This window comes from Ictalurus punctatus, chromosome 27, assembly GCF_001660625.3.
Source record: "Ictalurus punctatus breed USDA103 chromosome 27, Coco_2.0, whole genome shotgun sequence".
Taxonomy (NCBI): Eukaryota; Metazoa; Chordata; class Actinopteri; order Siluriformes; family Ictaluridae; genus Ictalurus; species Ictalurus punctatus.
The window spans coordinates 1407323-1420000 of NC_030442.2; the positions used below are offsets into that span (position 1 = coordinate 1407323).

Consider the following 12678-nt stretch of genomic DNA (forward strand, 5'->3'; position numbering starts at 1 on the left):
TCCTCCCATGCATTAAAACGCTGTGTGTGTGTGTGTGTGTGTGTGTGTGTGTGTGAGATTCATGCTCACTGCAGCGCTTTGTCGTGTTTCTTTTGTTTATTTTGCATCGCGTATTGTAGTCATAATTAATGTTCTGTGTTAACAGTGCATTAGCACGGAACATTATTCGTTCAGTGTTCATTAATGCACTAGGGAAGCTATTTGAATCAATTGGCTTATAAGCATTTACTTTTTGTTGTTGGGTTGTTTTTTGTTTACACGGTGTGCGTCAGGTCGTCAAGCCACCATCTCGCTTTCTGGGTGCTGGGAATCGATTCCAAAAAGAGTCGATTCCTCGATTCTCGGCACTGAGTCGCTTTCAAAGCTTCGGAGTCGATTCAGTACGGCAGAAACGATTCACCCGAAGCGAAAAACGTGTTTCGCGTCCACGTGACCCGGCCGGCGGATGGAAGTTTAATCGTGTCGGGCAGCATTTCAGTCTCAGGATCGGCTTCTCGGTACGGCTGTGGTGGAACCTGAACATTCGAACACGTCGTAACCGTGACTCGTTTTTACTCGAAAATAAATAAATAAAACGTGTTCTTAATACAAAACTATACAAGGAACATGCGGAACAATGTTCTTTCCATGATCGTCTTTAGAACGTGTAGGCTAATGTGGAGGATTATTTGATCATAGACTGTAGACTATAATCCGGACACCTCCTCCACCGACTGCGGGGAATTTCCTTTGAACGTTTACAATTACTTTTACATGCGGACGCATCTGCTGTTCCTCTCAGCACAGCCCCCATAAAAGGCTCGCCTGGCTTATCTCACGGCTTATCTCACCTCGTGTACCGTGAAATATCGTGGCTTTACGGTCATTGTGGGCAAATATTGATGATCATAAACAGGTTGATTTATAGCTGTCCGTTAGGTGCGACTGCGGATAATGTCCGTGCATTAAGAGTAAACCTTGTTAGACCAAAAAAAACCAAAAAAAAACCCCACCTCTTGTTGTTTCGAGATCTCTGATTAAGGTTTGAAGCTCCAAAAGCAGCGGTATAAAATATAGGCAGGGAATAAACCCTGTATCCTGAGCAGCACACCCTGGGCATTAGTCTATATTAAACAGCAGTGAAGGTGAACGAGTGTGTCATTGACTTCTCCGCACTCTCACCACCGCTCTGAGACATTCGGTCTGAAATTATCCATACACTCGGCGCCTTCGTAGTTATTACCTGACCCTCAATTTCTTCACCTTCCTCACAAATCAGCCTCTGCGGCACTCTCAGGCCCCGAGCTCAAAATCCTGCTTGAATCTCATTATTGCGCGTTATAAGGCGCTCCCGGTGTCGATTTCATCATCCAGCATGGCCGTCCATGACTTTGCTGTTTTCATACTCTGCCTGTGATCAGTTTTTTTGGTTTGTTTTTTAATATATTAACAGTTATTATCTGATGTCGCCTATCGACACCGTTCGCGAGTGACCGGTGAGACGGAAATGGGAAGTCGGTCTGAAACGCTACTAAACGCGCTTATCGTGCAGTCCAGATACCAACGTTTCAGCATCGGAGACGAGTCGAAGTGCTTCGTCGTGAGTCGCACATGAGGAACGTTTCTCTCGCGGTTTTTTTCTCAACACACACACACACACACACCGTGCAAATGTATGGTCACTACGGAACTAACGTCCCCAGATGTGTAACCTCTGCTTTATTTCACGTACTACAGAATGAATAATATTAAAATGCAGAGTACTCGTATCAGTGCCAGGTTTGTCCCCCCAGCTGAAACGAGCGCTAATGCGGAAAAGCGCGTCCTCACACCAGTTAAGAACCAGTGACGTGATGGGGTAATTGATTTGTTCTATTTTCACAAAAAAAAACAACAACAAAAATTCACCCGTAGCGTTCGGAAGCGGCGGGGGCGCTCTAAAGCCTATCTGACATTTCTCCTTGTCGGTCTGATCAGGTTAATAAGGTTCTATGCGGAATCCAATCCAAGCACAAAGGTGAAAGAGATTTGATCGAGTATAACAGTCAGGGGATTTTATTTATATATATATATATATATATATATATATATATATAATATAACCAGTTAATCGCTACTGTATAAAATATGCACATGGAATGAAGCGCAGGACCTGAAATTAAACATCCTGTTAATTAAACATCTTACTAACCTCGTATTAAGCATCTCGGGGAATTTGGTGCACCGGGGTGAAGATACAGAAGCCCTGAAGCCTTCATCATAAGCATCATGAGCGTTTTTTTTTTTTTTTTAGCGATACAGTCCGATCCATGAAAACAGATCGGGCGTCTGAGGTTGTTTATTCTGTTCATGTTTATTCTGAACCGAGTGCATGTGTATCCGTATCACCAGACTGACTCCAGCTCCGTCAGACGTCATCATTCTATTCCGTCGCGTCAGACCATCCCGAACAGCAGTGACGATGTCGGTACAATGAATTCACGCGTGTCACGTCACGTCACGTCATACTTTTATCCCTTTAGTTACGTGGAATGTTACGTGTTGAAGTTAACAAGACGGAAAAAAAATAAATAAATTAATAAATAAATGAGACCAGGTCCGTAACATGAAACAGGGCTGGAATAATAAAGCGTAAGAATAAACCCTAACTCCGCCCCCGTGAAACAGCAGTGTGATGATGTATAATATTTGACCACATGCACACACGGAACACGTTGTGTGTTTTTTTTTTTTGTTTTGTTTTGTTTTTTTTTCCTCTTGTCCAAAAAGTAATAAAAGTCACATTTAATGTAGTTAGTGTCGTTTTCATTTTCAAGGCCGTGCTGAGAAAAGTGAGCGAACCGCTGCGACAGACCGCCATGAGAGCACGTGTGATTATTACGCTTATTAAATCTCGACCCAGTGATGCAGCGGACGCTCGTCGAAACGAACGCGTACGCCCGGCGCTGTACGTTTCTGTACATCACAGTAAGAGTGACGCAACCTTGTGACTAGCGGTGTTTAAAAAATTCACAATATGATAAATCTAATGTATCTAATCTCTGATATATATTGTGTGTGTCTGTGTATATATATGTGTGTGTGTGTGTATGTATATATATATTTATTAAACTTTGGGTTTTGTAGATGGAACATTCAGGACTAAAATGCTCCAAAGACTCCCAAATAAATACATAGTACAATGTGGTGTAATTTTCCGGACGTGTTTAATACCCCGAGAAGCAGGATTATTCTGGTGCTAAGATCAGAACAGCGTGCAGTCACACCAATGCATCATTACAGTGTATGAGAAGCCGGATTAAAATTTATAATCGGCCTTGGAGCTGACTGAAACAAGAGTTTCAAACTGCGTGTGCGTGTGTGTGTGTGTGTGTGTGTGTGTGTGTGTGTGTGTGTGTGTGCGACCTTGTTTTCAGGTGCATGCTGCGAGTGTTGGACTCGTTCGGGACGGAGCCGGAGTTCAACCATGCGCACTACGCTCAGTCTAAAGGCCACAAGACTCCGTGGGGCAAGTGGAACCTTAACCCTCAGCAATTCAACACCATGTTCCGTAAGTGTGTGTGTGTGTGTGTGTGTGTGTGAGTGTGTGTGTGAGTGACGGGGTGGTTGGCTTGGCTTGTCGTCTCAGGTGTTGTACAGGATGAAAAGTTCTTTTGTTAAGACGTGGTACATGACATTCTCAATAAGCCCTTTGGTGTTTGTTTTGTTTTGTTTGTTGTTTTTTTGTTTTTCTTTTCCCTGTCCAGAAAGAGAACACTCATGGCTTTCGTTATGAAATGTGTGTGTGTGGTCTGTTTGCGTGTTTCTGCATGTAGTTGGATGCATGTATAACCCCAACAGCTGCTTCAAATCCAGACTGCTGTATATTCGATGGCCTTTTCTTTTTTGAATTCGTTTTTCTGTATCGAGCGTCACACTTCCTCATGTTTCAGTGCATCTTGAATAACAGGACCGTGAAGCACATCCTGGACTTTCGGTTCAGACGAAGAGCGGCGCCGGCGCGTTAACGTCCGGGTTTGTATTTCCTGCGGTCCTCGGTCATGAGCTGATATCCGGACACATCGCCTTGAATGATTTCATCGTCACTGCTCACTTTATTTAGAACTCGCACTAGCATTGGGCGGAACCTCGTACTTCGTGGCATACACGTTGGAAACCTTCCTTTGCGATTCTGCTCCACGTCGTCATGACCGCGGGTTTAGCAGCTGCACATTCCTGCATCCGGTCTACCACGTTCCAAAGGTGCTGTCTCGGATACAGGTGCAGGTGTGCCGGCTGGGGACGCCATTAAAGCGCACTGAACCCGTTGTGTTTGTTTGGAACTAGTTTCTAGTTTGAGTCGGACGACTCGTGCTGGTATCGTAGCAGGTAGGTCACTTGTGGCCTGAAAAGGATGTACGCGATGAGCTACAATATTCAGGTAGGCTGTACATTCAAAGCAATGCTTGATTGGCCGAAGAAACCGTTCCCCGCAGCATTACACCGCCACCACCAGCCCGAACTGCTGGCACAAGGTGACTCGGGTCCATGGATTCATGCTGCTGAGGACAAATTCGGACCTTTTTCCAGTCTTCAACAAGCCTGTGCTTATTGCCTCAGATTCCTGTTCTTGGCTGGCTGTTCAACATGTTATGCATTCTGAGATGCTTTTCTCAGAGTGGTTATTTGACTTACCGGAGCCGTCCTGTCAGCTCAGACCAGTCTGGATATTCTGAGTACGATCACGGGCGGGACTTCAAACGTATTTTATTTGACAACTTCTGAATTCTTGATTCTGATTGGTCAGAAAGACGACTATAATCAACAGTCTTTTTTTTTTTTTTTTTAAATTCCTTTTACACCACAGCAAGTTGCCACAATTATTTATTTAAATTATTAAAGAATAATGTGGCACTTTTTATCCTTTTATAGCTCCATTTAATGTTGTGGAGCATCTATTAGTTGCCTGTTATCACTTGTTATAGCAGTCTATAAACAGTCTTCCCTCACCAACCCCTCTTTGTTTCATTTTTTTTCACCTCTAAGATAAAAGATGCACCGTTTTACAGTGAAAAATGAAAGTTACCACTCTTACCTCTTGCTATTACAGAGCACTGACACTGGAGACTCCTTCCATACCGTGAACGCCGTTAACGTTTACGATAACGTTCAACTACTTAACAATACAGGGTTTTAGTCTGCCATCCACCATATACCATACAAGTCCCGGTGTTAGCTGTTGCTATGGAAACAGTAACGTATTAGAAACGAGGGCATTGTTGTGAACGAGCTGGAACTACTCCTTCTGACCAATCACAAGCAAGGATTCAGCAGGGATGAAGAATTTTCCGGGTTTGGTATTGAAATGATACAGATGAGTCAAAACGCTGATATTAACAGGGTGCTAGTGTCTTCCTAGTGTGTGTGTGTGTGGACGGAGACACTTATTTTTTCTCATTTATTTTGATTGATGGAAGAGGAAGTTTGAGGTCGGTAAAGGAAAAGAGGAAAAAAAAAAAAAATGCAAGGACAAGGACGTTTTCCAGGCTCAGTAAAATTAACACTGCGTTCAGATCAGTGCTGCTGATCGTGATTACACTTGACGGGTTGTGTGAACACGCGCATGTGTGTGTGTATGTGTGTGTGTGTGTGCCTGTAAGGGAGGGGAACGTCCCATTTATATTGCCATTTCTGATTTCCACAAATTTACACAAATTGCATTATGGGCCGGCTGGCTTCTGAATCTCATCCCACGCCCTGATTGGATCTGATGGCAGCAGCAACACAGTCCAGATGCTCTCTTGGGGCAAACTGTACACACACACACACACACACACACACACACACACACACACACAATTCAATCTAATACTGTAGACAACTTCTGTGGAATTACAGTGCCTCAGTCATATGCATCTGGCTCTTTAATTAGATTGTGTGTGTGTGTGTGTGTGTGTGTGTGTGTGTGTGTGTGTGTGTGTGTGTAAAAGAAAACTGAATATACACGTGCATTCCATTTAGATCAAAAGGGCATAAAACTAATACTAACTATTTACTAAGTTTTGAGAAACTGAACGGCCACAGCTTAAAGAGCTTGTGTTCTTCTGTAGCTCTGCTAAGGCAGACGCTTTGTGAGGAGTTAAACTCTCCTGAACCCGGATTCTTCTTCTGTAACGGCGGAGCCCGCACGTTTTATTTACTCCTCCTATCCCACAGCCATTTGAGAAGTTACGTTCCCCAGAAATCAGAACGCACGAGTCCTTTCCCACGCAAGAATACTTACTAACTGGTGCAAAACTTCATCCATCCATCCAACTTTTCAGGGTCGCAGGGGAACCTGGAGCCTATCCCAGGGAGCATGGGGGGTACACCCTGGACAGGGTGCCGATCCATCGCAGGGCACAATCACACACACACTTATACACTTCGGACACTTTGGACACGCCAATCCGCCTACCATGCATGTGTTTGGACTGGGGGAGGAAACCGGAGTACCCGGAGGAAACCCCCGCAGCACGGGGAGAACACGCAAACTCCGCACACACAGGACCACGGTGGGAATCGAACCCCCGACCCTGGACTCATGAGGCGAACGTACTAACCACTAAGCCACCGTTTTACGAGCAACGCTTAAATTACGCGCATCCGCCGTCCAGTCCTTGTTAATGAGTTGTTACCGTAGAAACGATAACCTATAAGCTAGAACAAGCGCAGTGATATAACCCTGTGTATCTGAACTACAGTCGGACCTACGGTCCTCGAGGTGCTGTTCGTGAGAACCACCTTCTGACCAATCGGGTTTGAGAGTTGGATTTCCGTGTAAGGAAGACGTACCGTATACGTACTGTACGTTCCGGTTTTGGAACAAGGTTCTGAAAGACAGTAGTACGAGACGCTGCAGTCTGGCTCTGCTGATATGTGCAGTATGATCAGAACAGTCAGGATTAGTGTGATGTTAGTGTTGGTGTGGAGTCTAAACCACGGCGAAGTGAAGATCATGGGAAATGCGTTAAACGGTTGTATTGCTCTAATGGGATGTTCATTTCTAATCAGTGAACATGGGTGAAGTTTCACACAGATGGCACCGAGGTGAAACTCTGCCAGCTCGCTGTTTTCCCGACGACCTTTTGGTCCCCTGTTCCCATAGTAACCGTCTCTCACTTGGCAACGTTGACCTGGTCTATGATCGCCCCCCACACACTCACACTCACACTCACAAGCCTAGTATGAGCACTCTGATGTTCCTTTCTTAACCCTTAAGCTCCTTACATTACTTCACATAATCGCTGTAATATATATTTTTATATATATATATATATATAATAACTTTTCAAACGGTCTTTGAAAGCCATTTCGGGCTTGAACGGATCACGTGATCTCGTCTTAATATTATAATATTGGTTGATTTTCACATATTATTTCTATACGTTGTCATGTTTCGTCCTTTTATTTGAAATCATTTTCTGAAACACTGTACGGTGCGTGCGAGTGATCTCGCCCCCGCGCCCGCCCCCGCGCACTGGTTCCGGTTGTGCTGTATTCCGTGTCGCCGGTGAGATCTTTTCTGATTGGCAGTCTTTGTTTCTTGCAGCTCACACTCCTGATAACAGCTTCCTGGGCTTCGTGGTGGAGCAGCACCTGAACGCCAGCGACATCAAGCACATCGACGACGTCAAGCGGCAGAACCAGTCGCTCGTCTACGGGAAGGTCGATAACTTCTGGAAGGTACGGGGCGGGGGGGCGGGGTTTCTTCAGTTTACTGTATGTAATGATCAGGCTGATTTTAGATATATTTATATCGTCTACATCTGCGGAAGTCCTTTAGTCCATTCATCTGTGGTTTTATGCGTGTTCATGCACTGGTCGTTTACTAGATGATACAAGAGTATCATCGATCATCCTGTTGATAAGTTTACACCCCCCTGGCTCTTAATGTATCGTGTTGCCTTCTTGAGCATCAGTGAACGTGTGCACCTGATGTAACAGTCCCTCTGTGTACGAGTCCCTCAGTCGTCCTCAGTGGGAAAAGATGGATCTCAGCATCATGTAGTCTGTTGGAAAGGGGTGAAATATGAAGAACAGTGGGCAGTTTAACTGCTCAGGACAAACAAGGAACTCGTGAAGAACTCTCACAGAACATAAACACGTCATGTCGCGGATCGTCCAGGTAACGACACACAGTATGAAGAATCGAGGGTGTGTAAACTTTTGAACGGGGTAATTTTGATAAATTCAGCTATCATCTTGTCTTGTGGACTATATGTGAACATCTGTTATGTGAAACAGCTTCTTCAGGACTAAATAAACACCATCGTGGGATTTTTATCATCCGCCGTGTTCTGTTAGCAGTGTTGAGATGTAGCCGATTCTGCAAGGGGTGTGCAAACTTTTGGGCACAGCTGTATATATCATTCGAAATATCATGTGTCAGGAATATACGCCAAGCCTAATGTCTGAGAAACGTTCAGACGACACCGTGGAGAAGTGTTTTCTCAGACGCCGTGGTTCCAGCACGCCGTTTCCAAGCGGTGTCCGATTTCCCTTTCGCACATTTCTCCGGTCTGAGCTCATGCCTGGCGTCGCCGTTAAGACCCGCGCCGCTCTGTGTCCGTGTGCTTGTCGGGTCAGTCGGAGGAAACGGATCCGGCGTTCGCGTGGAAAACGTCGCGTACGATCCGAGCGCTTCCTGGTGGACGCCGAAGCGAAAACGAACCGTCACTCGTGTTTATTTACTCAGTGCCGGGTCTGTTAGTGGAGCTGTTCTGTTTGCGAAAGCTTTACCTTCGATTTATTCGCCTGGCGCAAAAGCATTAAATAGCGATGGAGCTCATTTGGACGTGACGTTTGTTCGTACGCCGAAGCTGTTAGCCGTTTGATATGACGCGCTGCAGACACGGTCCGAAGAAACACCGGAGCTGAACTGTAACAAAACGCTTATAAGTCACCGTGTAGCTTGAAGAGAATTAAGAATAAGCTTTTAAAATGTCATTATAAACACACACACACACACACACACACACACACACACACACACACACACACACACACACACACACGTCTGAGCTGTGATAATTGCAATGACCTCTTTTTTTTTTTTTTCTAAATGTGACACTGAAACACCTTACATGTCTCTATAGGAAGTGTGTGTGAGTGTGTGTGTGAGTGTGTGTGTGAGTGTGTGTGTGAGTGTGTGTGAGTGTGTGTGTGAGTGTGTGTGTGAGTGTGTGTGTGAGTGTGTGTGTGAGTGTGTGTGTGAGTGTGTGTGTGAGTGTGTGTGAGTGTGTGTGTGAGTGTGTGTGTGAGTGTGTGTGTGAGTGTGTGTGTGAGTGTGTGTGTGAGTGTGTGTGTGTGAGTGTGTGTGTGAGTGTGTGTGTGTGTGAGTGTGTGTGTGTGAGTGTGTGTGTGTGAGTGTGTGTGTGTGAGTGTGTGTGTGAGTGTGTGTGTGAGTGTGTGTGTGAGTGTGTGTGTGAGTGTGTGTGTGAGTGTGTGTGTGAGTGTGTGTGTGAGTGTGTGTGTGAGTGTGTGTGTGTGAGTGTGTGTGTGTGAGTGTGTGTGTGTGAGTGTGTGTGTGAGTGTGTGTGTGAGTGTGTGTGTGAGTGTGTGTGTGAGTGTGTGTGTGAGTGTGTGTGTGTGTGTGTGTGTGTGTGTGTGTGTGTGTGTGTGTGAGTGTGTGTGTGAGTGTGTGTGTGAGTGTGTGTGTGAGTGTGTGTGTGAGTGTGTGTGTGAGTGTGTGTGTGAGTGTGTGTGTGTGTGTGTGTGTGTGTGCGCGCGTGTGTCACATTGGCCGATGACTGTCTTTATTAGCATTTCAAAAGGCCTGCAGACATATCCTCTCATCTCTGTCCAGATAACCTGGTACACACACACACACACACACACACACACACACACACACACACACACACTTGCTCTATATGCAGCTCATGCTCGCTCCCTGCTGTTTTATTGCTCTATAAAACTCCTTTTTTCTATTTAATTAAAATGCTCTCCTGAGACTAAGCTCCCATGCTCTCGCTTCTGTGCACCTCACATCTCTCTTACCTACTGCTACACACACACACACACACACACACACACACACACACACACACACAAGAGGGGTCTTTGCTTGAGCTTCTGTTTGATGTCAGGATCTGGATTTTCAGCTCAGCTCGGCTGGGTTTGAACTGCTGAAGTCTCAGGCGCTACACACACACACACACACACTCTGTGGTATTTTTGCATTATTTTTCTGACTGGGTGTTTGCTAGACTACTATAAATAATGCAGTGTGTATTTACGTGTGTGTGTGTGCGTGTGTGTGTGTGTGTGCGTGTGTGTGTGTGCGTGTGTGTGTGTGCGTGTGTGTGTGCGCGCGTGTGTGTGCGCGTGTGTGTGCGCGTGCGCGTGTGTGTGCGCGCGTGTGTGTGTGTGCGCGTGTGTGTGTGTGTGCGCGTGTGTGTGCGCGTGTGTGTGTGTGCGTGTGTGTGTTCGACCACAGGCGGGCGTGTTTGTGATCGTGTGTGACCGTGTGCTCAGAAGCTCAGTGGTTTCCTTTAGAAGTGATGACTCGTATCCGCCGGCGTATCTCGATGTGAAGACGACGCGTGATGAAGTACAGCGGCCCGTACGATACGTCCCACGCGTAGATATCGACATCAGACCCGGTTCCAGACCGCGCTCCTGCGTCGCCTTCCAGAGGAACGAGGAACATTTGCGTCGTCCTCTCTCTTCATTCGCCGTATGACGCGTCATGGCGTTACGAGAGTCTGAAGCGCTCTGTCTAATTCACACACACACGAGAAACCGGGAGCTGAAATTATCCTAGACACAGGAACGCGAGGTCACGTCGCCGTCGCCTTGTTTGCCTATGGATGGGAGTAGAACCCGGTTGCGAAAATGTTTTCCTGTAACTTCTTCATTTGCTGCCGGGTTTTTTCATGGATTAGCCTGCTAACATAATCGACACCTCCATGAAGAGTTTCTTTTCTCGGACGTTGCCAAAGCGAGGTCCTTCTCGGGGGCCGTTCTAAAATATCCACACCGGAACGTTTTAGTAATCCGCGTCATTCGGCTTAGTCTTTTACTGTGCGTTAACGGTCGGATGGAATCGTCTGTCCTTGCGTGCTTGATCGTGCTTGTTTAATCTTGTGGAATGTCCTCACAATCACACGTACGAATACGTCTGCGGTTAAAGGGGGGGGACGGGGGGAGCATCGTCCGTCCCCTCAGCTTAGCAACCGAGGAACAGTAAAAGCCATCGGGAGCTTACATCAGCGCTAAGGCTAAACATCAAGCCGTCGCTGAGACCCCGTCTCGGTTTTCCGTAGCCTTCCCAAGTGGACGTCACATCGCGTATGAAATCATGCCGATACGGACCGGCAGCTTCACATCACGTGTCAGGATGGGGAAGAGACGTGACCGAATTACGTGATGCAGTCATATGAACCGGAGTCTCAGAGGAATGTGTCCAACATCTTCTGGAATCCATGCCACGAAGCGCGGAGGCTGTTTTGAGAGGCCCTACCCCGTGCTCGTATAGTGTTCCTCCTAATAACGTGCTCAGTGAGGGTATACACGCGAGAAGTTCGCCGTCACTACGTGAACGTATCGCTGAGATACGCCCTCACTTCCTGTTCGGCGACTTAGCCAGCAAATTCGTTTGTAGTTTATGGATGAAATGTCACAAGCATTAAAAACATTATAAAATATTGGCAAAAGTTTGTGGACACCCGATAACACCCACGTGTGCTTGTTGAACTTCCCGGTCCAGGTTTTCTCCCCCTTGGCTGTTTGAATTAGCTCCACTCTTCTGGGAAGGCCTTCCACTAGGTTTTGGAGCGCGGCCGTGGGGATTTGTGTTCATCCAGCCACGAGAGCGTTAGTGAGGTCTGGCTCTGGCACCTGGAGTGCAGTCGACGTTCCGGCTCACCCCGAAGGTGTTCAGTGGGGTTGAAGTCGGGGCTCTGTGAGGGATGCCTTGGGGAAAACACGTCTTCATGGACCTAGCCGTGTGTACAGCGGCATCATCGTGCTGGAACGTGTTTGGGCGTGGCCCCGTTAGTTCCAGTGAAGGGAAACAGCATTGCAAAGACCATCAAGACCAGGGGTGTCCGGTCTCATCCGGACAGGGCCGGTGTGGGTGCAGGTTTCCACTCCAACCAAGAAGAAAACATCCGATTCGAATATGAATTCCAGTGTGCACCTAGAGTGCTCGTCCCCCTTAAAACGACTAGAAGAGCTAAAGATTTTACTACGGTTAAAATTCGATTTAGGCGTAGTGTAGCATTAATTCGCTACGGTAATCATTGTGTCTCACGACCTGTGTGTGTGTGTGTGTGTGTGGTGTCTAATTTGTTGAGCTGACATGCTTCTGTTATTTTGTTAATGTATTTTTTTTTCTGACGACGCAGATAAGATCGGGCGTTTTGTGTGTGGCGGAGCGCCAAACACAATTAACTTCTCTGCGCCCTCGTTCTGTCATCCGTTTAGCAACAAAAGAAGGAAACACCGAACACCATGAGTGTGTTCACCTTCTTTTTTCTTTTTTTTCTTTTTTTGCACAATTAGTAAATTTACACCGCCGGAATTGTTGTCTTCATACTGATGTGTTAGATATAGTAGACTACGCACCCTTGGGTATGAGGTCATTCATTTAGTGGGAGTTTGTGTGTGTGTGTGTGTGTGTGTGTGTGTGTGTGTGTGTGTGTGTGTGTGTGATCAGGCATAACATATAATTCC

The 12678-nt window shown here is 46.3% G+C and overlaps 1 protein-coding gene across 1 annotated transcript in view; it reads left to right on the forward strand.

Moving 5' to 3' along the window:
- The window catches only part of mgat5 (alpha-1,6-mannosylglycoprotein 6-beta-N-acetylglucosaminyltransferase), an 86035-nt gene that overhangs the window by 59718 nt on the left and 13639 nt on the right, over window positions 1-12678 (forward strand). Inside the window, exons 10-11 of the mRNA XM_053676490.1 lie at window positions 3396-3529; window positions 7550-7683. Of these exons, the coding sequence (XP_053532465.1) occupies window positions 3396-3529; window positions 7550-7683 (268 nt within the window). The remainder of the gene's footprint in view (window positions 1-3395; window positions 3530-7549; window positions 7684-12678) is intronic.